This window comes from Urocampus carinirostris, chromosome 3 (genome assembly GCF_059441175.1).
Source record: "Urocampus carinirostris isolate Australia breed hairy pipefish chromosome 3, RoL_Ucar_1.0, whole genome shotgun sequence".
NCBI lineage: Eukaryota > Metazoa > Chordata > Actinopteri > Syngnathiformes > Syngnathidae > Urocampus > Urocampus carinirostris.
The window spans coordinates 41,117,625-41,142,606 of NC_142351.1; the positions used below are offsets into that span (position 1 = coordinate 41,117,625).

The 24,982-nt window shown below is 40.2% G+C and overlaps 2 protein-coding genes across 2 annotated transcripts in view; one reads left to right on the forward strand and one right to left on the reverse strand.

Annotated features, from left to right (window-relative positions):
* Positions 1 to 23,728, reverse strand: part of LOC148369722 (uncharacterized) — a 44,498-nt gene extending 20,770 nt beyond the window's left edge. Inside the window, exons 1-11 of the mRNA XM_088329826.1 lie at positions 23,645 to 23,728; positions 19,573 to 19,605; positions 17,089 to 17,154; positions 13,554 to 13,622; positions 13,311 to 13,446; positions 10,252 to 10,361; positions 10,136 to 10,180; positions 9,414 to 9,546; positions 9,121 to 9,224; positions 8,997 to 9,057; positions 799 to 1,013 (exon numbers count right to left, since the gene is read on the reverse strand). Of these exons, the coding sequence (XP_088185952.1) occupies positions 799 to 1,013; positions 8,997 to 9,057; positions 9,121 to 9,224; positions 9,414 to 9,546; positions 10,136 to 10,180; positions 10,252 to 10,361; positions 13,311 to 13,446; positions 13,554 to 13,622; positions 17,089 to 17,154; positions 19,573 to 19,605; positions 23,645 to 23,672 (1,000 nt within the window). The 5' untranslated portion in view covers positions 23,673 to 23,728. The remainder of the gene's footprint in view (positions 1 to 798; positions 1,014 to 8,996; positions 9,058 to 9,120; positions 9,225 to 9,413; positions 9,547 to 10,135; positions 10,181 to 10,251; positions 10,362 to 13,310; positions 13,447 to 13,553; positions 13,623 to 17,088; positions 17,155 to 19,572; positions 19,606 to 23,644) is intronic.
* LOC148369724 (L-rhamnose-binding lectin SML-like) lies at positions 4,552 to 7,636 on the forward strand. Its single transcript, XM_088331882.1, has 9 exons — positions 4,552 to 4,673; positions 4,819 to 4,851; positions 4,926 to 4,994; positions 5,846 to 5,981; positions 6,071 to 6,180; positions 6,245 to 6,289; positions 7,045 to 7,180; positions 7,247 to 7,350; positions 7,541 to 7,636. Exons 1-9 carry the CDS (start codon positions 4,637 to 4,639, stop codon positions 7,555 to 7,557), a joined length of 687 nt encoding a protein of 228 aa, XP_088188008.1. The 5' UTR covers positions 4,552 to 4,636; the 3' UTR covers positions 7,558 to 7,636.
* Positions 23,729 to 24,982: the final 1,254 nt, after the last annotated feature.

Consider the following 24,982-nt stretch of genomic DNA (forward strand, 5'->3'; position numbering starts at 1 on the left):
AAAAAAAAAAAAAGATTTAAATATCAGGGAAAAATACAAAAACTATGCGTTTATTTTTAGGTTGAGAATTTTGTTTTACTTTGACATAGCGCAAGGGTGTCCAAACTTTTTGCAAAGGGGGCCGGATTTGGTGTGTTAAAAAAGTAGGGGGGGCAACTTTAATTAACTTTTTTTGTAACAGTTGAAGAGAAGTAATTGTACTCTTGGGTGCAAATTGCGTTTGAAACATGAAAAAAAAATCTCACCGTGGCAGTTTAATATTTACAGAATGTTTAAACACAATAACAGAGAAATTGTCATATCAACAAGTGCAGGGCTCATTTAAAATATGACAGTAACTATAAATTTTGATTGGCACACCTCTCTCTCCCTCTCGCTTGGCGACCCGGGGACAGGACGCGCGGTGGTGATGTGCGCACTTGCGGTGTAGCGCGCTTTGTGCGTACCTTACAGTCCAATCCTGCAGGCTTTCACTCTAGAATAATAAACAAACGTAAGCCCCCTCAATGAAAAATGATGACTTGTCCGCATTAGTGTGATGGGTGAAACTGAGATCTGGAGTGCAGGACAAAGGCCAGGTCTGGCTCAATGGCAGTAGTATTGATGCGCAAGATGTCTTGTAAGTGAGAGTCCGATAGCCGTGTCCTCACATGGCTCTTATTTAAATTCATAACCGAGAATGTCTTCTCACACAAATACCTCGACCCCAAAAAAGCTAGAGAAATAAAAGTCAAACTCCTTTCCTCTAACTCTTTTGATGTCCGATGACACCTCCTCAATCCTGCGCGCCGGTGTTACGTGCCAGGCAGACTTTGGCATACTCTTGCTGCTTCTCATCACAGATATTTTTTACAATTGTCATCACAAAGTCTTTGATAAATTCACCCTCGGTGAAAGGTTTGCAATGCTTTGCGATCAGCGCGGCTACCTCGTAACTAGCCTTTTTGGCATTCTCGTTTGACTCTCGAGCTTCAAGATGTTTCCGTTTCTTGCTGCGTTCATTACCTGTGATCCTGTCATATGCGTCAGCATGTTTTGTTTGCTAATGTCGTTTCACATTGAACTCTTTAAAAACAGCCACTGTCTATTTACAAATGAGGCAGAAACAGTTGTTACGTATTTCAGTGAAGAAATTATCCAATTTCCACCCATCCTTGAACCGTCGGCCCTCGCAGACAACTTTTCTCATTTTGTCAATTGCCGCCATTTTATAAAAATGGGGGGCCTCACATACTGATTTGCTGTTCCTATTTGTGCCGCTAGATGGCATCTTTAGAACACGCAGGTAACTGGCGCTGCTGCTCAATGTGTAACCGGTACCTAATTCTACATGCGGGCCACGCGTTATTGATTTGATGACGGAGGATGGGGGCCGGATGAAAATTGACCACGGGCCGCAAATGGCCGGACTTTGGCCATCTTCTGACATTGCGGAATCCCTACCTAAAAGTCGCCGTCTTGTTTGTCCGGCGTCTTGCTGTATTTGGCACTGTTTGGCATTAGACAATACAGTGCCATGTAGTGGTCAAATACAACACACTGGGGCTTTAAAAAAAATAGCAGGCCTTTACCTGGGCAAACTAATACTGAAAAAAAAACAAAACAAAAAAAAAAACAATAGCTTAGCGTCATTTGAACAGTAGATGGCGATAATTCGCTGCAAATCTGAGTTCCCATTTTATACCACAGAAAAACACTAATAAAGCTTGTATACAAATGTTGATGCATGGCCAAACCCATATGCAGTGGAAAATATATGAGATATGGATTTTATTGTCTCGTATTTCGGATTATTTTATGCTTGCTAGTGGTAAAACCAATATTACATTCATAAAAATAAAAAATAAATAATTGGTCAAATACAACACACTGGGGCTTTAAGAAAATAGCAGGCCTTTACCTGGGCAAACTAATACTGACAAAAAAAAACAAAAAAACAATAGCAGAGCGTCATTTGAACTCCTTAACAGTAGATGGCGATAATTCGCTGCAAATCTGCGTTCCCATTTTATACCACAGAAAAACACCAATAAAGTTGGTATACAAATGTTATTTATAATAATAATAATAATAATTTCCTTTGTATTGTCATTCTTTGTAACAATGTACACAGAACGAAATGTCGATACACCTGACCCGTTGTAGCGAGCCGATGCAGCCGCAGCCAACAGAGGGCGCCGCCATTTTACCAATTAGGTATGACTCGGCCGAGGCGCGAACCAGCGACCTCCCAGTCTCAAAGCGGGCACACTACCATCTAGGCTATGAATTATGATCAAAAATACACCAACTATAACATCCTTTATTAAATGCTTGTAGGCCAAGAAATGTATTTATTTGACATGAGGCTCACCTAGATGGAGCTGACATGAGTGTCTGGCATCTTACTGCTACGGGTACCCCAAATGCAAAAACCTTGTGAAAGGATTGGCAAAAACAAACAAAACAAAACAAAACAAAACAAAACAAAAAAAAAACGATTAGCAAAATGATCTCCGTAATTAGTGTTCTTCCTTGTGCTTTTCAGCACTCGTTTTCAGTTGCACTACACATTACAGCAACATCTAGTACTCAAAATGCAGTCATTTTGGATTAAAAAAGTTGCTTTTTTTTCCCCGGTTTAAACTGCGGAATGCTTTCATTCAATACATTTTAGAAGCTGATTTTTTTTTTCTTAATTTGGGTTGCGCTTTATAATCCAGGTGGGACTGGGGTACTGATGTCAGACAAGTTGAGAACCACTGACCAAGAAAATCTGGATTGGAGTTTAATTGAGCAAGCGAAATAAATCCAACAAGAAAACGACTTAATAACGGATCCCACAACCACCTGGATTGTAGGGGTGCCTCATCATGTGGTTTGTCTTGGGCAAGGACAGCCTGGCATCACCTATCTGTTTCCAGGATGGGTTTTTGGGGTTTGGGTATGCTCTTTCACATGAAACAGAGAGTACTGGTTTCCACGGATACCAGTACAAGGAGATCGCCCCTGATCTGATTCAGATACAGCACCTTCAACATTTGGTCGCCATGTTTCTCTGCGTAAAGCATCATACCATCATCAGAGATGAGCCGGACCCCAGCATTGACGGGCTGCGGCATGTGAAAATACTGATACTGGGGCAAAACTATTTTGTTCCGAAATAACGAGTATCACATCGTAGAGTGATACCATGCCATCGCTTGTGGCTTTCATATTTTTGGAAAAATAAATTTTGTAGTGATGACTTTACACCTTTCCCCTGAAAATGACTGCATTTCAAATATATATTTACATTCAAATTATTTATGTATATTAAACAAATAACCAAATAGATCAAGAAATGTGTTGGTTCAGTTAAAAATAATTAAATGATTGGAAATAAGATTCAAGATTCAAAGTGTTTATTGTCATGTGCACAGAAAGGAACCTCAATTCCCTGCACAATGAAATTCTGACTTTGCTGTCCACACAGTTGCCAGCGTAATAAAACTAAGAAACTATATGCAGATATGCATAAAAGAATATTACGATTATCAAAAAGATAAAAATACAAGATTAACTCAAGATAAGTTCAGTAAAATAAGTTCCATAAATAAATCAATAAAATGGCTCCTTTAAAAAAACAGATTCAATATGTTTTAATAGGAGTACTTGTGACAAACACTAAAAATGTTACCATAGCAAGCAGAAGCTATTCAACATAAACGTCTACGTATACTTCAACATACTCAATAATGTATGCAACGTCCAATTCTAAAACAGACAAGAATTCAAGAATTAAGTGTGTTTACTGAATTTGACTTCTATTTGAACACTGTAAAGGTAACCAAAAGAAAATATTCAAATCGTATACTTACGTACGGACCACTATATTACGAAATATCCACAAAATGCGATTGTGATGACAACATTATAGTATTCCAATAAAAAGCCGAATGTGAATGCACCTTGCGCGGGTCTGAGTTGTGCAGGACCGTAAAGCAGCTTGTCGAAGATACATTACAACATTTTTTTACAGCTACATAATTTGAAATGATCAAAAGAAATTTACAAAACAACATATAAACTGACAGGTACGAATATGTTTGTTTTATGACCAGGGTTGGGTAGGGTTACTTTAACTTGATTACTTTCAATTACTTTTGGATTACTCCAATACCAAATATTCTAATAAAAGACAAAAGAAACTAAATATGAATAAAATTATGACTCACAACACGTGGTAAGCTTTCTCTCCTGGCTTTGATCTCTTTGATCTCCGGCAAAATAAAATAATAAAATGTGACAGAAACAAAATGAAAATAAATCCAAACAGCTTGCCAACATCATGTTTGCCGTTCCATCTATTCCGTTACTCCCCAAGCCTGCACAAAATTTAGTCATTTTATTCATATTTAGTTTCTTTTGTCTTTTATTAGCATATTTAGTATTGGAGTAATCCAAAAGTAATTGAAAGTAATCCAGTTAAGGTAACCCTACCCAACCCTGTTTATGACACTCTTGGGCTTCCATACACCTAATAATCAAGTTAATTGAAGACATGCTGTGGGCCTGCTGCACATGTGTGTTTGATTGGTGCGATCCTTGCTTTCACTATAAATACAAGTGATCTGCCTTTGTGAATTGTGCTAGTGCTACCGATTTAATTGCATTCATGATGGAGTCCTGTTTTGCAATTACAGCAGCATTATGTAAGTTGTGTTGTGATTTCCATGTTGACTAGCGAGCAATTTACCTATACAAGTAATGAAGAAAAACTTTCCAGCTTTAAACCTTAACATAAAATAAACGATGTTCTGCTAAGTGTTTATAACCATTTTCTTTTTCTTGTTTTAGTGCTGATTGCAACCTGTTTGCTCAATGTTGCAGGTGACTACCGAATTTCAGGTCCAATATATTGTATACTGTAATACTGTGTCTAACTTTTTGTTTTCCTTTTGCAGTTGTTGATACTGCAATGAAAGTGACCACTTGCGATTCAAACAAGTGGCAAGTTCATCGCTTATATTGTGGTAAGGATATGGCTGGGCCTTACTTCCTTCAAAAGAAACCAATTATCTATAGTTTTGATATGTGGTATGGTTAAATGGGCGCTCTGCCAAATTATGGCCTGTATGCTGGCTATGGTCCATCTCCACATTTGGTCTGGCCCTTTGATTTTTTTTTTTTTTTTTTTTTTTTTTTCTAGGGGGTTTGTCCTTTTTAAATTCCAAATATTCAGGTCTTAAATGTTTTGGCCGAATTGGGGTTCAAAATTCATTGCAGCTTTGGTGGTGAGAATGCGGACTGCTTATCACTGGATTAGCAGAAATGTAGCTTAATTATGAGTATCTAAGGCTCATGTTAATTTTGTCTTGCATTTCATGTCGGTAAATTCTATACAATGCGTTGTAAGGGAGATTGTCATATAACATAAATATTTGTGGCTGGGACTATTCCCCTCAAATTAAGAGGGAAATGATTTTCACTTTAATATGAGTACAAAGCTCACAACATTGTTGCCCATCATGCTGCTACACAATTACCCCCCCCCCCCCCCATTTCACTCTTCTGCATTTCTCCGGAAAAGGCTGTTAAATGAGGAAAAATGATCCATTTTGGTCACTTAAGATTCTCGGTTTCCAGTCTTATGCTTTATGACCCTTGTTTACGTTTGCTTGACATCTAGTAAACTAATACACCCTTATGAAATACTATTCTTTCTGCACATGTAAACAAACATTACCACTCTTCGTGTGACAAGACAACATCGAATTGGATGCAGGGGATTCTCAATGTATCTGAAAGATTAAGGGGCAAACCCATGCATGAAGTCACTTATTGCTGAGGGCTGACCACTTTTAATGAATGTCTTTGACTACAGGCAATGGAGTAATCAAAGTAACTAATTCATTGTATGGTCGTTCGAGCCCACTGGTCTGCGCTGAGGGCAAACCCAAACATCATCTGGCCAACACAAAGTGCGCTCGGCCAAAAACCAAGGAGGACCTTATGACAAGGTACATGACTGGTTAATGTAATGGTGATGAGGCTTGAACTTTCTGATTCTCCCCTACCTTTTCTTTGGTTCATGCAACTTTGTCTACAGATGCAGCGGCAAGCGTTCATGTGAACTAATCATTGACGACTTTCGAACTCCAGATCCCTGTCCTGGCACCTTTAAATACTTGCAGACCAATTTCACCTGCCTACCTGCAAGTATGTCCTTTGTATTCTGTAGTTGTAGAATCCCTTTGCTGATGTTTGATCTTTATTCCTACAGTTACTGTCGTGGCTTGTGAGGGCTCTGTGGCACACTTGTATTGTGGTAAGATGGCTTTCTAAACTGCCTTTATTTTCAAAGGTGAGGTTTGCTGTGTCCTTAAAGTTGATGGTACATTTTGTCATGATTTCTAAGAGCCTATTTATATATTATCCAACACTGCGCAGCACTTTCAGCAAAAAGGGTATTGCATTATGGAGTCACTTAATGCATGTCATCACAATTTGGTTACAAATGTGCAACATCAGTCCAAACACCACACTAATTTTTTTGGGGGGAGGAAGGTGAGCCAACAAATGCACAAATTACTGGGGATGTGCTAATTACTTAATGCTAGGAAATGTCACCAGAGAATTCTAAAATGAATTTTAAAACTGTTAAGCAATTACAATATAACTTAAGCTTAAACTACAATTGCCCATTTACTGAATGCAGGCACTTAAAATGTTATATAATTTAATGGTGCCTTCAAAGCCCATGCTAACATTGCGGTCAGTTTCTCAAGCTTTTTATAAGGAGTCAGTTAATTGTCAAAATCGCAGTTTATAGTAGCACAAATCAAACCTGTTACCCTTAAGTTCTGATCAAATTTATTGGGAAGGAAACTTAATGCTGTATACAAAATGGCAATACATAGTTAAAATGGTAAGTCTTTGACTACTTTAAATTGAATATCTAGCCCTTTAATGGGCCTTAACAGATCTTCCCCAAACCACTACAACTAGAGTGCCTAGTGCAAGGCTAAAGTTTTGTAGTTTCCTCATGGTTGAGGTATTTCAAGGGAACTTTACCTCTTGCAGGTATGGGGCAAACTATTTCAATCCTGAGGGCGGACTATGGACGCACAGACCATTACACATGCGCATATCGGAGGACCCCTAAAGAGATCAGCAATGTTGAATGCCAACAATCAGCCATTGGTGTTGTTGCTCAAATGTAAGTATCGTGTTCTTGGGCAGTTGTGGGTACTATTGTGGTACTAAGGCCCTTTTCCATTCATAGGTGCAACAAAAAAACCAGCTGTGCCATCTCAGCCACCAATGCAGTGTTTGGAGATCCTTGCAAATACATCTACAAGTACCTGGAGGTTTCATACACATGCCAATGTATGTACTTATTTGCAACAGTGTGGAAAATGTGTTTAATTGAATCACCACTTAACTGTTAATCAAATTTACCCATTGAGTAAAAGTATTGGTAGTGTGGTTTTTTGAAACAGATTTATATCTGTAAATGACCATGTCACTTCTAACATCTAGTTAATGTTCAAGGTGGTGCATCTAATTTGTCTTTCAGATCCTGCTTTCCATTAACTGAAGTCCATCAAATCAACTTGAATGACTGAATACATGAAATGCATCAAAATAAAAAAATCCCTCCAATATTTGAGAACTTGTGTGAAGGTTATTACTCTTAAAATGTCTTTATTTGGGGATGATATTTTAATGTTCAGATGAAATTATGGAAAATACCTAATGCATTGTACTTGTTGCCACAAATATGGTAATTCTGATGGTTTAAGCTGAGCTACTCTGGTCTAAAATGTCAACATGGCAGGTCAGGCAATTGCAGCTTTATAACCTTCTATATCCAAACGAAGGTAGGTAAAATTTAAGCTAAATCTTTTCTTCCTAGCCGCCCAATGGCCAACTAACCAGATGTAGAGTAACATCAAGGCATTCTGGCTACAAATTCATGTAATGTTTGTGGAAAAGGCTAATGTCTTGTATTCTCATGTGTATGGAACACTTGGTCTTAAGTCAACATTAGTTTTTTTTTTTTTTTAATAAAGTGAAAACTAATTAAACCGCAATTCTATTTTCTAATGTGTAAAAAGTACAATTTTTGTCACTGCATAAAGTTCATTAATTAGGTCACTGAAATCCTTCATGTCTCCAGAAATGATTGACTAAGGTGTTTCTCATTAACATTTTACCAATATCAACCATATTCTAGCATCGCCTTGGTAAAATTAGTGAGCATTAACTAATTGCAGGGTTTTATGATCTGTAGGCAAATGAAGGCCATTCCAGAATGAACTTTTTGTGATAACAAAACAATCTGACTGCATTTAAAGCATTTTGTACTCTTCAAATAAATTCTATAAAGGCAATTGGGTCTAGTCAATTTGTGAACAAACTAGACTCTAGTTTGTTCACAAATCTGAAAACTTGTAATTTCCAGTTCTCTAACTGGGTCCAATGTATGTGGTGGTGGTAATATCTATGTAGCTTTCTTTGGGTCTTTTGTATCTCTGCATATTGTGACGAGCTGCATTGATATAATCACAGTAACTTGCATTGGTATATTTATTGAAAACAATTGCTCTCAATTAGTTCGACCAAAACCATTTTAAGACTGATGACAAACTGTTTGCCTTTGGGGCTGAATTCAGACTTTCTGTATTCAATTGGGTAGGGTCAGTAAAACTCAATTTTAGCTTTTTAGTATGCTTTTAATAACTTAGCCTATTAGAATCATGGAGGTTGAGGAATATTTTCTTATCACGTGTATTGATGCGGAAAATATTTTCATGTGAAATATCGAATGTGCCAAATGCTATTAACAATTGAATACATTTTTACCTGTACATGGTATATAGATTCAACACTTTGTTTAAATTTTTATTTTTTGTACATGAAATAACTTAAATTTATTTTTTAACCTGATTTTGTGCTGGACTAGATTAAATAAATTTACGGACCAAGATCCTGCCCTCGGTTATAGTTTGAAATAACTGATTCAATAGAATAGAGATGAAGAATGTCGCACACATTTCTTCAAATGCAGAGGTGCTTCAGTGGCCCAAGGATCTGCAAAAAGTACAGAGTTCAGTTTTCGGCAAGCTATGTTCAACAAACATACTAATGACTTACCCCGGCATGCATAAGCAACCTCCAAGTACTTGTAGGTTCCGCTACATGGGTCTCCAAACACTGAGGTGTCTGCGGCAATCGTGCAGCTGGTTTCCCCATTGCACCTTAGGAGAAACGGAAGATGAACTTCATGGAGTGCTAAAATCTTCTGCCTTCCACGAGGAAGTTCAATTGTGTTCATGTAGGAGTAACTGATTTACAAAGCGCCTTTGCATTTGTTGTATACATGATGCCATACGCGCTTGCTAATCTTTATTACTGCAGTTTCTTTCTTTTTAAAAGTGAAACTGTACCTGTCTGCAACAATGTCAGTTGGGCTCAGGCAGAGGACATTTTGGACCTGGCTTGGAGGTCTTTTGTAGCTACACGTGGTCCGGTCACGGCGGCCGTAGTCGGCACCATAGACAGTGATTACTTGTCCATTAACTGGCATGAATGTGAGAGAATGAAACTTGGTCATTAAATTGTAACACGTCAATTCTGAGAGTTGGTCGGCAACTTTTTCTGTACCACAGACCGGTTTAATGTCTGTCTATATGCTTATGCCCTGGCCTAACATTAGTAATAATATTAACAAATATTAAGTTCAATCAATTAGGGATCTAGAAAGCATTGTAAAAGGCATTACAATTTTATCTTTATCACTATTTTTACTCACAGTATCACATTGTACGATTTTTGGCTGAAGACTCCCCATTCTTCACAATCACGTGGGCTAATAGTTAGGTTTCAGGGCTCCCATTGTCGTGTATTGGGTTTGATATCCATTACATCCCCTAAAGTCAATATTGGATTGACTGATCAATCATTGCTCAATTGCAGTGCTGTCCTATAGTAAAACCTGTGTGTAACGCACACTCCGTTTTTTGGGGGATAAAAACCAATGCATGTACAGTATTTACAATTAAAAACAGTATGAGCAAAAAATAAGGTTTTGTTCTTTTCTCTGCTGCCCAGTAGTTGCCGACCAATCTTATTAAGCACACAAAATACAACCGCAATGAAATCGTCTCACCGCAGAACAAATGTGCCAAAGATGACTCGCACGCCACCACGGTAACTGTTTAAGCAGAAGGGGAAAAAACGAGGTGATACTCATTGTTATTGTAACATTTCACAGTAGAAACATACTTGCAGAAAGGCAGGTGAAATTGGTCTGCAAATATTTAAAAGTGCCTGGACAGGGATCAGGTGAGCGGAAATCTCCCGTATTGGTGGAACACGTTTTTTTGCCGTTGCATCTGCAGACAATGAGAAAAGCAGACGACACACAGGTATTCAATACAACGTGTTTTATAGAACAAAAAGATAAAATATCTCATCTCATTAGCTACTTTGCTTATCCTCAGTAGGGTCGCAGGGGTGCTGGAGCCCATCCCAGCAATCATCGGGCAGTGGGCAGGGGACACCCTGAACTGGTTGCCAGCCAATCGCAGGGCACACGGGGACAGACAACTCACTCGCTCATTCATACCTAGGGACAATTTGGACCGGCCAATTCACCTGAAATGCATGTATTTGGAATGTGGGAGGAAACCGGAGTGACCGGAGGAAACCCACACAAGCACGGGGAGAACATACAAACTCCGCACAGGAAGTCTGGAGCTGGATTTGGACTCACGCAGGAGGTTCCCAAGACATGAACTGTGCCGCACATGCGCTAACCACTGCGCTGCCGTGCTGCCCTAGATAAAATATGTACTCTGATATTGATGTGGTAGGCATTCACTATCTACTTGTCTTTAATAATATTAAACATATTCCTCGATTAATTTCTTTTAATTTATTGGCAATTATGCTTTTTCTTTTTAAGCAAGCAGAAAAAAGTCATGTTCCAACACAAACTTAAAGAGCACTTCACAAATGGTAAAGGAAGATTGAAAACAGGATGTGTAAATACTGTTACCAAGTATCTGGCGATACTAGAGTAAAATATAGGTATTACCAAAAGTGGCTAAATTTAGTATAAACTTCCCTGAAGTGGCAGTTTAATGATCAGAAACTAGAAATTACAGTCATACGGTCAAAGGGCATTTGTTAACTATGGTTTGAACGAGAAGTATATGTTGGGATTTAAAAACATTTCTTGCTTTTGTAAAAGTAGTGTTTTTTTGGGGAGGGGTGTCAGATATTTTCTTTTTTTGAGCGAGGAGAATTTTGCACCAGGTATCCCTATTGATCACTAAAATCAATCAACACAGGACTGATGGCTGCCCTTAGCCCAGTCAGGAGGACATTGCGGAGTTGCGATTCTGCATCACAGCCATCAACATTATAGATTCTTCTCAAGTTTGCCACCACCTCTTTGGTAGGCACTACAGTCTCCTTAAAGCAAGGACCAACAGGCTCAGAAACGGTTTCTTCCAAGGGCTATCACCACACTAAACAAGGATGTAAAACTTAAGATAAATATCTTGCTGCTTAATTTTTTTTGTTATTGCTGCTAAATATTATTGCACTGATTGTCTTTTGAACTACTGTTACAATGCACAATCTCTAAGCACTACTTTGTAAATATAATTCCCGAAGGTATCCTGGCTGTCTTTTGATATTTTTCTGAAGTCTCTTGTATAGTATTGTTGCATATAGTGTTTATCATTGAGAAGAGAGCATTCAATTAAAATCTATATAAATGCATCAAACATCCTCGATAAAAATAGAAATAAAAATTGGGACAATATTTTAAACTAGGAAGCAAAAAAACAAGTTCCTGTTTTCAAATAATGCAATGTAAAAGGAGACACCAGGTATTACAAACGTGTTGGTAATTGCTACTATGTCTTACTTCAAAAAAGGAATGCAAAGAACTGATCCAGAACTGATTTGAACTGATCCAGAGTCACAATCATGGTTTAATTACTAACATTATTGGTTGGCAAACCTTGGGCTATAAACCTGTTGTGTGAAAGGTGTGAGGTAAGATGAGCGGTGGAAATAAATTTTAAGGTGCTGAGATTGAAATTGATGAAATTTTATGTGCGTCATTAGCCCAATCTCTTTTGCTCACTGCCGTTGCCTAGGTTGTGAGGGTAATTCCAAATGGTGTGAAATTGCGCAACGTGTTTCTCTTCCCCTTCGGAGGCAGATATCGGCAAACTCAAATGATTTCTTGAGGTTATTTTGTACGGGCTTGTAGCCCAAACACTTTAAGATTAGGCTAGTAGAATGATCCAAAGAAAAAGTCAACGCAGAGGATTCCTTCGGAATATTGGATTACTTGGACCCAGCAGTGGTTAGCTCATTCGCCTAAAAGCGAAAGGTCACTGGTTCGAGACCAGATGGAAACACGTGTAGGCCTGGAGAGGGATGGCTGCCACCATGCTGCACTTGCTCAAGACACACCACAGGAAATGGTGCCCCTACAAGGGATACAACCAACCAACTAGTTTAAACAAGGCATTTGAGTTAAGAAGCATTAGCCACCTGTTTTATCCATTTATTGGAGAAGCATTTGACAGTTGGTTTTGGAGACTCCAGCTCATGACTAATCTGAGTGAAATATTGGGATCTTTCTTGTTATGGTCTGAAAGAGTAGAATATCTTTCTTGGCAAGGAACTGAATCAGCAAAACCAAAAGTGTTGAGTCGACTTTATCTGGGCAGTTTTCACATCTGGAGTAACCTACCTGACTTCCTGTAAAAGATGTTAATAAGCAATGTCGTTCTGGTCTGGGATCATTACCCTTTCCTTTTTAATTATTTTTCTTTCTTTATTTTATTTCTTTTGTCCCCTTTGTTTTTGATGTTTCCCCTTTTTCCTTTTTAAAATATTCTTCTTTTTTCCCCTGTCTCATTTTTTAACATATTTTTCCCTCTTTTTACCTTTTTGGTTCTTTATTTTATTTCCTTTTTTATTTAACTCTCCCATTTCTTTGCCAAAGGCTCAGCAAAATGCGAGGGAAAATAATGTTGTGTTTTGACCATTTTGAGTGCCTGTGGTTTGTATTCATCCTTATGCTTTTCAGCACCCATATTCGGTTGCACAACATCAATCACAGACATGTAATGGCCAACTATTACACATGCACCCTTAAATTTTATATCGCGTTATTTTTGAGTCTTGGTTTTATGGATATTTGTTCTGTGGATTTTGTATTTTAATTATTGAGCGAATGGGTGGTCTAAATGACGTTGTGTTGGTCTTTGACAATGAAAATAAATATTCTTAATTTGAAAACACTGTATACATACATCATCCTTAGCTCATCCACGGTGTCTTGCCGAGCACACTGAGTATTTGTCACCTGGTTAGGAGGTACTCCCTCACTGCAAACCTCTGCACTTGAACGGCCATATAGAGCCTCATTCACACTGATGACTCCATATTCTGTCACATAGAAGAATAAACTGTACTTTTGTGGCAGGCTATCAATGCAAAGATCTCTTCAAAAAATAAAGCAAGTCAATGTTATGTCAGTCAGGTTGAAGCTTTACCGCAATTTAAGAGATGAACAGCCAAAGGGTCTGTATCGCAGGTGGTTACTTTCTCCTCACAGTTGACAGCTGTTAAAACAAAGTATTGTTTAGGAAAGCATACGTTTTGCTACAACGGAAATTCGATAGTCAAGTCATGTTTATTTGTATAGCCCTTAATTACAAGGAGTCCCAAAGGGCTGCAGACCACAGATTAATGCAAACCAAGTCAAGTCAAGTCATTTTTATTTGTATAGCCTTAAATCACGAAGAGTCTCAAAGGGCTTCACAGATTATTACACTGTATTACACAGACTATTTTTCAGCCGACAAGAAGAGTTGGTTATTCATATGCTATGGAGTAGAAGTGAGTTTTATGTTTAGATTTAAACATTTCCACTGAGGTTGCAGATCGGATCTCAGGGGGAAGAGCATTCCACAGCACCGGTGCCCGGATGGAGAACGCTCTCGAACCAACAGAACACTTCTTTGCTCTCGGAATTACCGACCGGGACATAGGGGCAGATCAGATCTGAAAGATAAGAGGGAGCGAGTCCATGTATGATTTTGTACAATACTAAGAGAACCTTGAAGTCACATCTTTGGCTAACTGGGAGCCAATGCAGGTTAGCCAAAATCGGTGTTATGTGATCGTACTTTTTTGTCCTAGTTAAAAGCCTCGCTGCGGCATTTTGTACTAGCTGAAGAGACTTGATTCTAGACTTCGGGAGACCGGAGAGTAGTGCATTACAGTAATCGAGACGGGAGGTAACAAATGCATGAATTATTGTTTCCGCATCAGACTGAGACAGTATTGAACGGATTTTAGCAATGTTACGAAGATGGAAGAAAGCGGTTCTAGTAATTTTCTTTACATGCATTTCAAAGGATAGATCAGGGTCTAATTGATCAGAGCTGTCTCAGTAGAGAGGTTAGCCCTGAATCCTGATTGCATGGATTCAAAAAGGTTATTCTCGGATATGAAAGCATTCAGCTGCTGTGCCACTACTTTTTCAAGTACTTTAGAGAGGAAAGGTAGGTTTGACACAGGTCTGTAATTACTTAAGAATTTCTAGATCAAGGTTGGGTCGTTTCAGTGTGGGTTTAATAGCGGAGGACTTAAAAGCTGCTGGAACTACACCTGAGGAGAGTGATATGTTTGAGATCATCAAGTGACAGTTCACTAAAACGGGCCATTTTCCCAGGACAGCCACCCTGTCGTGCATCTGTAGATTTCAGCCCTTTAATATGTGTGGTATTAAAAATTTATTTAGCAATTTCTTCCTGTATGCATCGAATCTTCTTAGTAAAGAAGACCATTAAGTCCTGAGCAGAGTGCGTCGAACTATCTGCGATAGTCTGTTGCCTTGTAAGCGATGCTACAGTGCTAAAAAGGGCTTTGGGATTGTTCTTTTGAGACGCAATCACCTTCGAAAGGTAGGCCGATTTTGCAGAGGCAAGGTCCGCTTTATACTTTAACAAGCTGTCACACGGGCAGCACGGCGGCACATGGTTAGCGCTTGTGCGACACAGTTCATGTCATGGGAACCTGTCGTGGGTTCAAATCCAGCTCCAGACTTTCTGTGCGGAGTTTGTATGTTCTCCCCGTGCTTGCGTGGGTTTCCTCCGGGCACTCCGGTTTCCTCCCACATTCCAAAAACATGCATTTCAGGTGAATTGGCCGGTCCAAATTGTCCCTAGGTGTGAATGAGCGAAAGAGTAGTCTGTCCCCGTGTGCCCTGCGATTGGCTGGCAACCAGTTCAGGGTGTCCCCTGCCCACTGCCCGAAGATGGCTGGGATGGGCTCCAGCCCCCCCGCGACCCTAATGAGGATAAGCGGTACGGCTAATGAGATGAGATGAGAAGCTGTCACACCAGGTTTGATGGAAAACCTCAAGCTTGGTAGTGTGCCATTTTCTTTCCAATTTCCTGCATTCTTGTTTAAGGGTTTTAGTTTCATCAGTGAACCAAGGCGTGCTTTTTTTAGGACGTGATTTTAGCTTTATGGGCGCTATTGAATCCAGGACACTAGTCATGGTGGTATTGAACTAATTCATGAGTGAGTCAATCGAGCCATTGTATGAAGGAAAGGACGCAACTGCTCCAGGAAGGAGTTCAAAGAGCTCAGAAACTGTGCCAGTGCTTATATTGCGTCCGCTAAATCCTTCAGCTTTTTTAACACTACATTTAGCTAGCACCTCAAATGTAACTAAATAATGATCCGAGATAACAGTAGTACACGGTAACACCATAATGTTTGAGGTTAAAACTCCTCGAGTCAGAATCAAGTGTAGCGTGTTCCCATTTTTATGGGTTGGCAAATCAACCAGTTGATTAAAACCAAATGCATCAATTAGAGACCTAAACGCAATAGTAAGTGAACTGTGTGGGGAGTTCATATGAATGTTAAAGTCTCCCATAATTATAATTTTGTCTGCATAGGTTACTAGTTCAGACAAAAGTTCAGCAAATTCGTCTAAGAAAGTTGTGTGTGGCCCAGGTGCACGATAGATAGTTATTACATCAATTGACAATAGAGAGGACCGCATCACAAGAGCCTCAAACGCCTTGTTATTATTAGAGGTACGAGGATTAAATTTGAGCGATTTTTCAGAAATAAGCGCAACACCGCCACCCCTTTTCAACGTGCGTGCTATATGGCTACTCTCGTAGTCTGGGGGAGAAGCATAATTTAGCGCTAAATACTCATCCGGGCGTAACCACCTTTCCCAAAGACCCATACAGTTAAGTTTATAATCACGAATAATGTTATCAACAAGTAAAGCTTTTGGAGCAAGCGATCTAATATTTAACGGACCAAATTTTAGCTTTGCTGAATCGTTTGACTTAGCTGAACTCTTTGTAGTCTTTGTCGAGATCCTCAAAAGATGCCACGGCTGCGTTTGTGGCTTTTCGTGTGCGCGAGTGTAAAGCTTCGGTTGTCCGGCGAGGAATGAATGGTGGAATTAGTTACATCCTCGCTTCCATCTTGCTCCTTAGACTTCGTACGCTTCACACATCTACCTGCACGGCAACCACGCTTCTGTTTTCTGTCCTTACGGCGCCGTTGTCGTCGCTTATTAGGAAGAATAGCCGTCCAAAAGGATGCTGGATCTCTTTGAAGTTCGCTCGGTATATCATAGGCGGTATAAAAAGTGCCGAAAAGTCGAAATTTAGACGCCCACCCAACCAAATAAGTTCGTCCCTACTCTAAGTGTTTTTGGCCACACATGTGTCCAAAAGTGAAGGCAAAAAAGACAAGAGAACGGCAATAAATAGAAGATTAGCTGGAGAGCAACTAGCCGCATGCATGCATCCATGCGCCGCCATGTCATGTCAACCACAGACTATTATGACACCATCACCTGATCTAAAACCTACATGAAGGCAAATAATACACAGATATTGTCAAAATAAAATATAGGTTATTCATATGCTATAGAATAGAAGTGTGTTTTAAGTTTAGATTTAAACATTTCAACTAAGGTTGCAGATCGAATCTCAGAGGGAAGAACATTCCACAGCACCGGGGCCAAAATGGAGAACGCTCTCCAACCTGTGCATCTCTTCTTGGCTCTTGGCATCTCTAGTAGACCAGCGTTTTCAGAGCAAAGGCTCCGGACTGAAACATAAGGAGAATTAAATCTGATATGAGGGAGCAAGTCCATGCATGATTTTGTATACTACTGACAGAACCTTAAAATCACATCCTAAGCTAACAGGGAGCCAATGCTGGTTAGCTAAAATCGGGGTAATGTGCTCAAATTTTCTTGTCTTAGTTAAAAGTCTTGCTGCAGCATTTTGTACCAGTTGAAGGCTCTTGATTTTGAGATCGCCATTCAAACGAGATACAGCAGTGCTTAACACGCGGTCGGAAATTCACGCGCGGGTGGCAGCGCGAATAAGTTTTGCGCTGCTCAATTCTTAAGAGCGCGGGTACTCAGCCTTTCACGAGCGTATCGAGGCTGAACCAGGGCCACAAATTTCTGTCCGTGAAGCAGACGCTGTTGGGCGCTGTTGGACGTTTTGAGACTGCCATATAGACGAGATACAGCAGTGCTTTACTCGCGGTCGGAAATTCACACGCGGTTGGCCGCGCGAAAAAGTTTTGAGCTGCTCAAAAGTTTGAGCATGTGTTAAACCGCGTGCCGCACACGTGGTCAACACGAGGTAATGACGCGGAAATGACGTGCTATGGCCGCGGCCAGGGCGTGGTTACACATGGGTAGGATGGGAAATTTCAGCGGGTAATCATGGGTGGAGCATGGTAATAGCATGTTCTGTGCCTGTATCGCGGTGTTATTACGTGAAATTAGCGTGTTACGCAAAGTGACAGTCAAACGCTTTTCTCCGCGTATATACAGCGCGATTTGCCGAGCACACGTCAGTTGTGCTCGAGACCTGGTGAACATGGATCCCCCGTCAGCATAGTGACCTCGTCTTAATCCATTTTTATTTCTTGACATTTCTTTTCAAGATAATAAAATAGAAATGATGCCATAGCTTGAAATCTTGATCTTCACGGGACTGTGTCTTGAGCGGTTATGATTTCTACAGCCCGGGGTTATGCCAAGAAATACATCCCTGCCGAGATTTGCATCCCCTCGCTACTACAACCACTTTTACCTCGTTTTATCTCACTTTTAGGGAATGTAATGGCGAACATATAACCAAAACCACTTTGTCTTGCATTTGTTGGGAATGTAATGTTTTTGTTGTGACCGTACTCAAACGGTAATGCACACCGTATATAAAATCCTCCCCCCCTTGCGTTTAACGCGCATTCTGCTGCGCTTCCAACAAAAGCGATCGTATTCTATATAAAACGCTTATTAAAACAATAAAGCGAGCTAATTATAACAATTGGGAGATCCTAGTCTATATAACGTGTTTATTTAAACAATAAAGTGCGATCGTATTCTACAAAATGCGTTTGTTAACGCGGATGAAAAAGTCACCAACGTCAATGCACGCTTCCAACAAAAGCGATCGCAGCAGAATGCGCGTTCACGCGAGGGGGGTGGGGGTGGGGTGGTTGCGTAGGAGTCGGATTTGGGCACAACACCGGCTCGGGAGCTTTTATACCCGTGGTCCACACGAGAAAATGACGCGGAAATGACGCGATGAGGAAGCGGAACAGTCGCCGGCGTCTGTTTTGCGGGCATACCAACGATGAACAGCGGGTTGGCCAATTTTGTGCATTTTCCATCGCGGGCAACCACGGGAAAAACAAAAACGCAAAATTTTAGCCGTGATTCAGCCGCAAACGGCTGTGTGACCGGCCCCTAAGGCAGGCCTCCAAATTTCCACATTTTACCGTCGCAGATTCCTCCATGGGAAGATATAGTTGAGTGTCATCTGCATAACAGTGGAAACTGATATCATACTTTCGAATAATATCACCTAAACTAAAGGTCCTAAAGGAATCATGTAGATGCTGAAAAGAAGGGGGCCAAGGACTGAACCCTGCGGAACACTACAGGTAACACTAAAGGGCTTAAATTAGGGTGGTCCTTAATGGGGGTCGAAATTTTTTTTTTTGAAATATTGGGCTCTGACCCCCCGCATATGTTCTTATATCGATAAAAACACACTGTGTGCAATTTTGAACAATTTGGATAATATTTAGAGGTAGCTCAACGACTTTGAAATTTCCCAAAATGGTAAAATTTTGGCAATTTTCGAGAAAAAAACGGAAATCTTAACCCTATGTGTACGGCGTTTTAGAACATCCAATTTCAGTCCATTGCTTATAATTGTAACACAAGTAAAGTTACAAGTAACTTTGTACACTAGGTCTGATATAATGTGCGAAAAATCCTTATTTTTCATACCAAAATTTCAGAGGCCTTGAGCGGCCTCTAAATATCCTTTGATTTTGATGAAACTTTGCCTAATTACGTTTTGTATATATTGGAACATATTCAAGGGGTCAGAGCATGAAATTTTAAAAGTCGAAAAATAAGGACCACCCTAGCTTAAATGTTATTTCACTACATTATTGTGAGCGTCCTATCTGAGAGATATAGTAGATAGTCACCTGCATCGAAGAGAAAACAGGTTGCTGTCAACACTGGAAAACAGAAAACTGTTTAGTCACATTTGATGGACTGAAATATGTTTGCGTACATCGTGGAGGTATCACACCACTTGCTTCGCTACACTGCATAAAAAAACCATAGTCCCATTGGCAGTTTTACTCATTGTAATGGTTAGAGAAGGCAACAACACAGAAAACAAGACACACACGTTTGAAAAAAAATATGGTGTAAGATTATTTTGTATTTTGTAAGGGCACGGAGCCGTGGAAGTTGACAGGTATGCGATCTTGTCAGACTGATGTCATGTAATTTTGCTATTTTTAAGTTTTTATGTAAAACCAAAATGGGATACGTATTAATGCATTAAAAGTATGATTAGAAATGTAAAAAGCTTAAGAAAAGGTTGAAAAACACAATCTCATAATACTAGTGCTTTGTTTTAAAAGCACAAAAGAATTTGTAGTTCTTGTCAGAAAGTCATGCAAGCATAATGTCAAGCGAAAAGTACTTTGTTATATTGCCGTATTTCAGGCTTCAAACTTAAAGCTCAAAAACTGAAAATATCTTCTAAGATTCAACGTGGAACCAATAACGGACGATTCTGCAGAAAGTCTGCAAGGGACCAAAAAATGGGGAGCGGCTTCACCTTAAGACAGGACGACTACGCTAAAAATACAGCAAAATTGACAGTGGAATGGTTTGAAATTATTCATATGGAGGTGTTAGGACGGCCAAGTCAAACTCAAGACCTCAATCCTATAGAGGATTTGTGGTCAAGTCAAGTCACCTTTACAGGGAGTGCAGAATTATTAGGCAAATGAGTATTTTGACCACATCATCCTCTTTATGCATGTTGTCTTACTCCAAGCTGTATAGGCTCGAAAGCCTACTACCAATTAAGCATATCAGGTGATGTGCATCTCTGTAATGAGAAGGGGTGTGGTCTAATGACATCAACACCCTATATCAGGTGTGCATAATTATTAGGCAACTTCCTTTCCTTTGGCAAAATGGGTCATAAGAGGGACTTGACAGGCTCTGAAAAGTCAAAAATAGTGAGATATCTTGCAGAGGGATGCAGCACTCTTAAAATTGCCAAGCTTCTGAAGCGTGATCATCGAACAATCGAGCGTTACATTCAAAATAGTCAACAGGGTCGCAAGAAGCGTGTAGAAAAACCAAGGCGCAAAATAACTGCCCGTGAACTGAGAAAAGTCAAGCGTACAGCTGCCAAGATGCCACTTGCCACCAGTTTTGCCATATTTCAGAGCTGCAACATCACTGGAGTGCCCAAAAGCACAAGGTGTGCAATACTCAGAGACATGGCCAAGGTAAGAAAGGCTGAAAAACGACCACCACTGAACAAGACACACAAGCTGAAACGTCAAGACTGGGCCAAGAAAAATCTCAAGACGGATTTTTCTAAGGTTTTATGGACTGATGAAATGAGAGTGAGTCTTGATGGGCCAGATGGATGGGCCCGTGGCTGGATCGGTAAAGGGCAGAGAGCTCCAGTCCGCCTCAGACGCCAGCAAGGTGGAGGTGGGGTACTGGTATGGGCTGGTATCATCAAAGATGAGCTTGTGGGGCCTTTTCGGGTTGAGGATGGACTCAAGTTCAACTCCCAGTCCTACTGCCAGTTTCTGGAAGACACCTTCTTCAAGCAGTGGTACAGGAAGAAGTCCGCATCCTTCAAGAAAAACATGATTTTCATGCAGGACAACGCTCCATCACACGAATCCAAGTACTCCACAGCGTGGCTGGCAAGAAAGGGTCTAAAAGAAGAAAAACTAATGACATGGCCTCCTTGTTCACCTGATCTGAACCCCATAGAGAACCTGTGGTCCCTCATCAAATGTGAGATTTACAAGGAGGGAAAACAGTACACCTCTCTGAACAGTGTCTGGGAAGCTGTGGTTGCTGCTGCACGCAATGTTGATCGTGAACAGATCAAAGCACTGACAGAATCCATGGACGGCAGGCTTTTGAGTGTCCTTGCAAAGAAAGGTGGCTATATTGGTCACTGATTTGTTTTTGTTTTGTTTTTGAATGTCAGAAATGTATATTTGTGAATGTTGAGCTGTTATATTGGTTTCCCTGATGAAAATAAATAATTGAAATGGGTATACATTTGTTTTTTGTTAAGTTGCCTAATAATTATGCACAGTAATAGTCACCTGCACACACAGATATCCTCCTAAAATAGCTAAAACTAAAAAAGCCCCACTCCAACTTCCAAAATATTCAGCTTTGATATTAATGAGACTTTTGGGTTCATTAAGAACATGGTTGTTGTTCAATAATAAAATTAATCCTCAAAAATACAACTTGCCTAATAATTCTGCACTCCCTGTATTTGTATAGCCCTTAATCACAAGTTTTTCATATTGTTAACCAATGCAAAATCCATTGCAGTCTGGTCATCCTGGAAAAGAGTTTGTGTTGGGGTTGTCCATCGATTCGATAATGACCATCTTCTTTTATTTGTGAGTCTGCTGATGTTTGAACAGTCCGATCCTTGATTGTGGTCGGAGACTCAGGTAAAAGAGGATACCTGCGCAATGATGGTTTTTAAAGTGGCGTAAGGGGTGCGCTTTCCCCAACGCCACTATCTTGATTGTAAAGAAGATGGTTCCAGTGGCAAGGGAGACTAGGGTGGTCCTTAATGGGGGTCGAAATTTTTTTTTTTTGAAATATTGGGCTCTGACCCCCCGCATATGTTCTTATATCGATAAAAACACACTGTGTGCAATTTTGAACAATTTGGATAATATTTAGAGGTAGCTCAACGACTTTGAAGTTTCCCAAAATGGTAAAATTTTGGCAATTTTCGAGAAAAAAACTGAAATCTTAACCCTATGTGTACGGCGTTTTAGAACATCCAATTTCAGTCCATTGCTTATAATTGTAACACAAGTAAAGTTACAAGTAACTTTGTACACTAGGTCTGATATAATGTGCGAAAAATCCTTATTTTTCATACCAAAATTTCAGAGGCCTTGAGCGACCTCTAAATATCCTTTGATTTTGATGAAACTTTGCCTAATTACGTTTTGTATATATTGGAACATATTCAAGGGGTCAGAGCATGAAATTTTAAAAGTCGAAAAATAAGGACCACCCTAAGGGAGACCCTAGACGACCGGCATCTTTCTACAACTGCAGGCGGCTAACGGGATCCAGGAAACCGCCTCAAAGCGTGCCGCCACCAGCTTTTGGGATCACTCTTAGTCTGGACTCTACCCTTCGATCTGTTCGGCTTGGGTAACCCTACCAGGAGTACGAGACTCCAGCCGACATAGCTCTAGGGGTCATGGAGACGCGCAGAGTGCCCCACCACGATAAGGTGGCGATCCGTCGGGACAAGAGTATAGCACTTGAGAGGCACCTTCTTTCCCCTAAGTTTCTTATTTTCTCGTGTTAAAGTTTTGAGTTTTCCCTTGCCTGCATGTTGGTTTCAGATCAGGGGTTGTGTTTAATTGAGGTCTGATATGAAAAATGCTTCGCACAAACACTCACCATCAAACCTCAAGGAACTTTTGTTGTTTTATGAGGAAAAATGGGCAAATACTTCAGTTTCTAGATGTGCAAAACATTTAGAGACATACACACAAAATCTGGCTGTGACCACAGCACAAAGAGTTTGTACAAAGTATTAACTCAATCGGGGCCAATATTTTTGCCTTGATCCTTTTCAATTGTCATTTGTTAGCACAATACAAATGTAAATACATTTGGTTTCTTTTTATAATGGTGTCTCAAATGTTGTCTATTCTTAGAAAATATAAAAAGGCTGTAAGTATTAAAACATTAAAAATAAAAGCAAGGTTCGGAAGTAGTTGAGAAAAGCTTTAGAAACACTGGTCTCGTCATGACTTTGCTTTAAAATGACAAAACAGCTTCTATTTCTTAACAGAAATAGATGCAAAAATATCACATTATGACAATTAACACAGCAGGCGATCAATAATCTAAATTTATCCACTCTCTTTTTTGGATCTGCACAATGTTTCTCAATGTTGTAGGTAACAAAATACATGAAATAAATGTATATCAGTTGTGAATACTCACACAGTGCATATCCGAAGAAGGAAAGCATTTTCACGACTGATTTAAGAAGAAAACTTGAAGCAGTATTTAAAAGTCTGGCAAGGAATCCACCAGAACTGGTATGGCAAAAGATAACTAACCCCTTGATTATTTTAGCCCTGCCTTTTTGTCCCCTAAATAAGTCACAAGACAATTTCAAGACCCAGATTAAAGTTCATCCCCTGGGCATAACGGCCCCGCTTCCTGACTCTAAAGGCTCACTTTAAATGTGCTTGTCAGTTTTGTTTTTCAACTGGCCGATGTGAGGCTCGTCAGTTATGAGTTTTAAAAGTGGCCGCGTTCGTCAGGCTACAGCTAACCCGACTGATGCAAGAACATTTTCGGTAAGCCAGGCCATTACTGAATAGTTGATATATATATAAAAAGATTTTACGGGCCGGATATGATTGTACACCGGGCCGGATGTAGCCTGCGGGACGTGAGTTTGACTCCTATGGATTATATTGAAACAGAAGGTAAAACCATCCATCATAAAACATAAATGTTTCACATTTGAAATGAATTGATTCACGAAGAAGCATTCCATTATTATTCTGCAATGTCGGATTAATTTTCCGCATTTCTGGTTTTATGGAAGGTTTTCTTGATGATTTTGTTTTAATTGTATTTTTGTTACATTGTTGCTTTGACTCTCTTGACCTATGTTATGAAACAGTTGTCTCTCTTCAGTCTCCTTTTGTCTCGAGAGACAATGGACTGTGCCAGAAGAATCACCATGTCAGTTTGATACGGGGCAACGTCGTATATGACTGAACAGTCCGATTCTTGAATGACAGTCTTTGTCGCTGTGCTTGCATGTAAAGGCTTTCAGTGGTGCAGGTGCATAGGTTGCTCCCTCTCTTTGCCATTGGCCTTCATCCTGCCACTGATGGTCCCTCTTCTCCTGTACCCTCCGCAATCCAGTTCTGACAGCATCCAGGTGCTGCAGTAGCAGTAGCAGCTTCCCATGAGTTTGGGTCGATCTCAGCTGCTGTCATGTCCCTTTTTCACACATCCTTGAAACGCAGCATTGGGCGGCCAACTGGTCGGAGCCTGATGCGAGTTCGCCGTAGAGGAGATCCTTTGAGAGGCGTCCGTCATCCATCTGACGAACATGGCCAAGCCAACGAAGCGCCTTTGTGACAGCATCGCAAACATGCTTTGGGAGTTTGCTCTTTCAAGTACGTCAGCATTGGGAACTCTTTCCTGCCACGAGATGCTCAGGATGCGTCGCAAGCTGCGCATGTGGAAGCTATTGAGGTGTCGCTCCTGACGGGTGTTGGTGGTCCAAGTCTCACTGCCGTAGAGTAAGGATCTCAA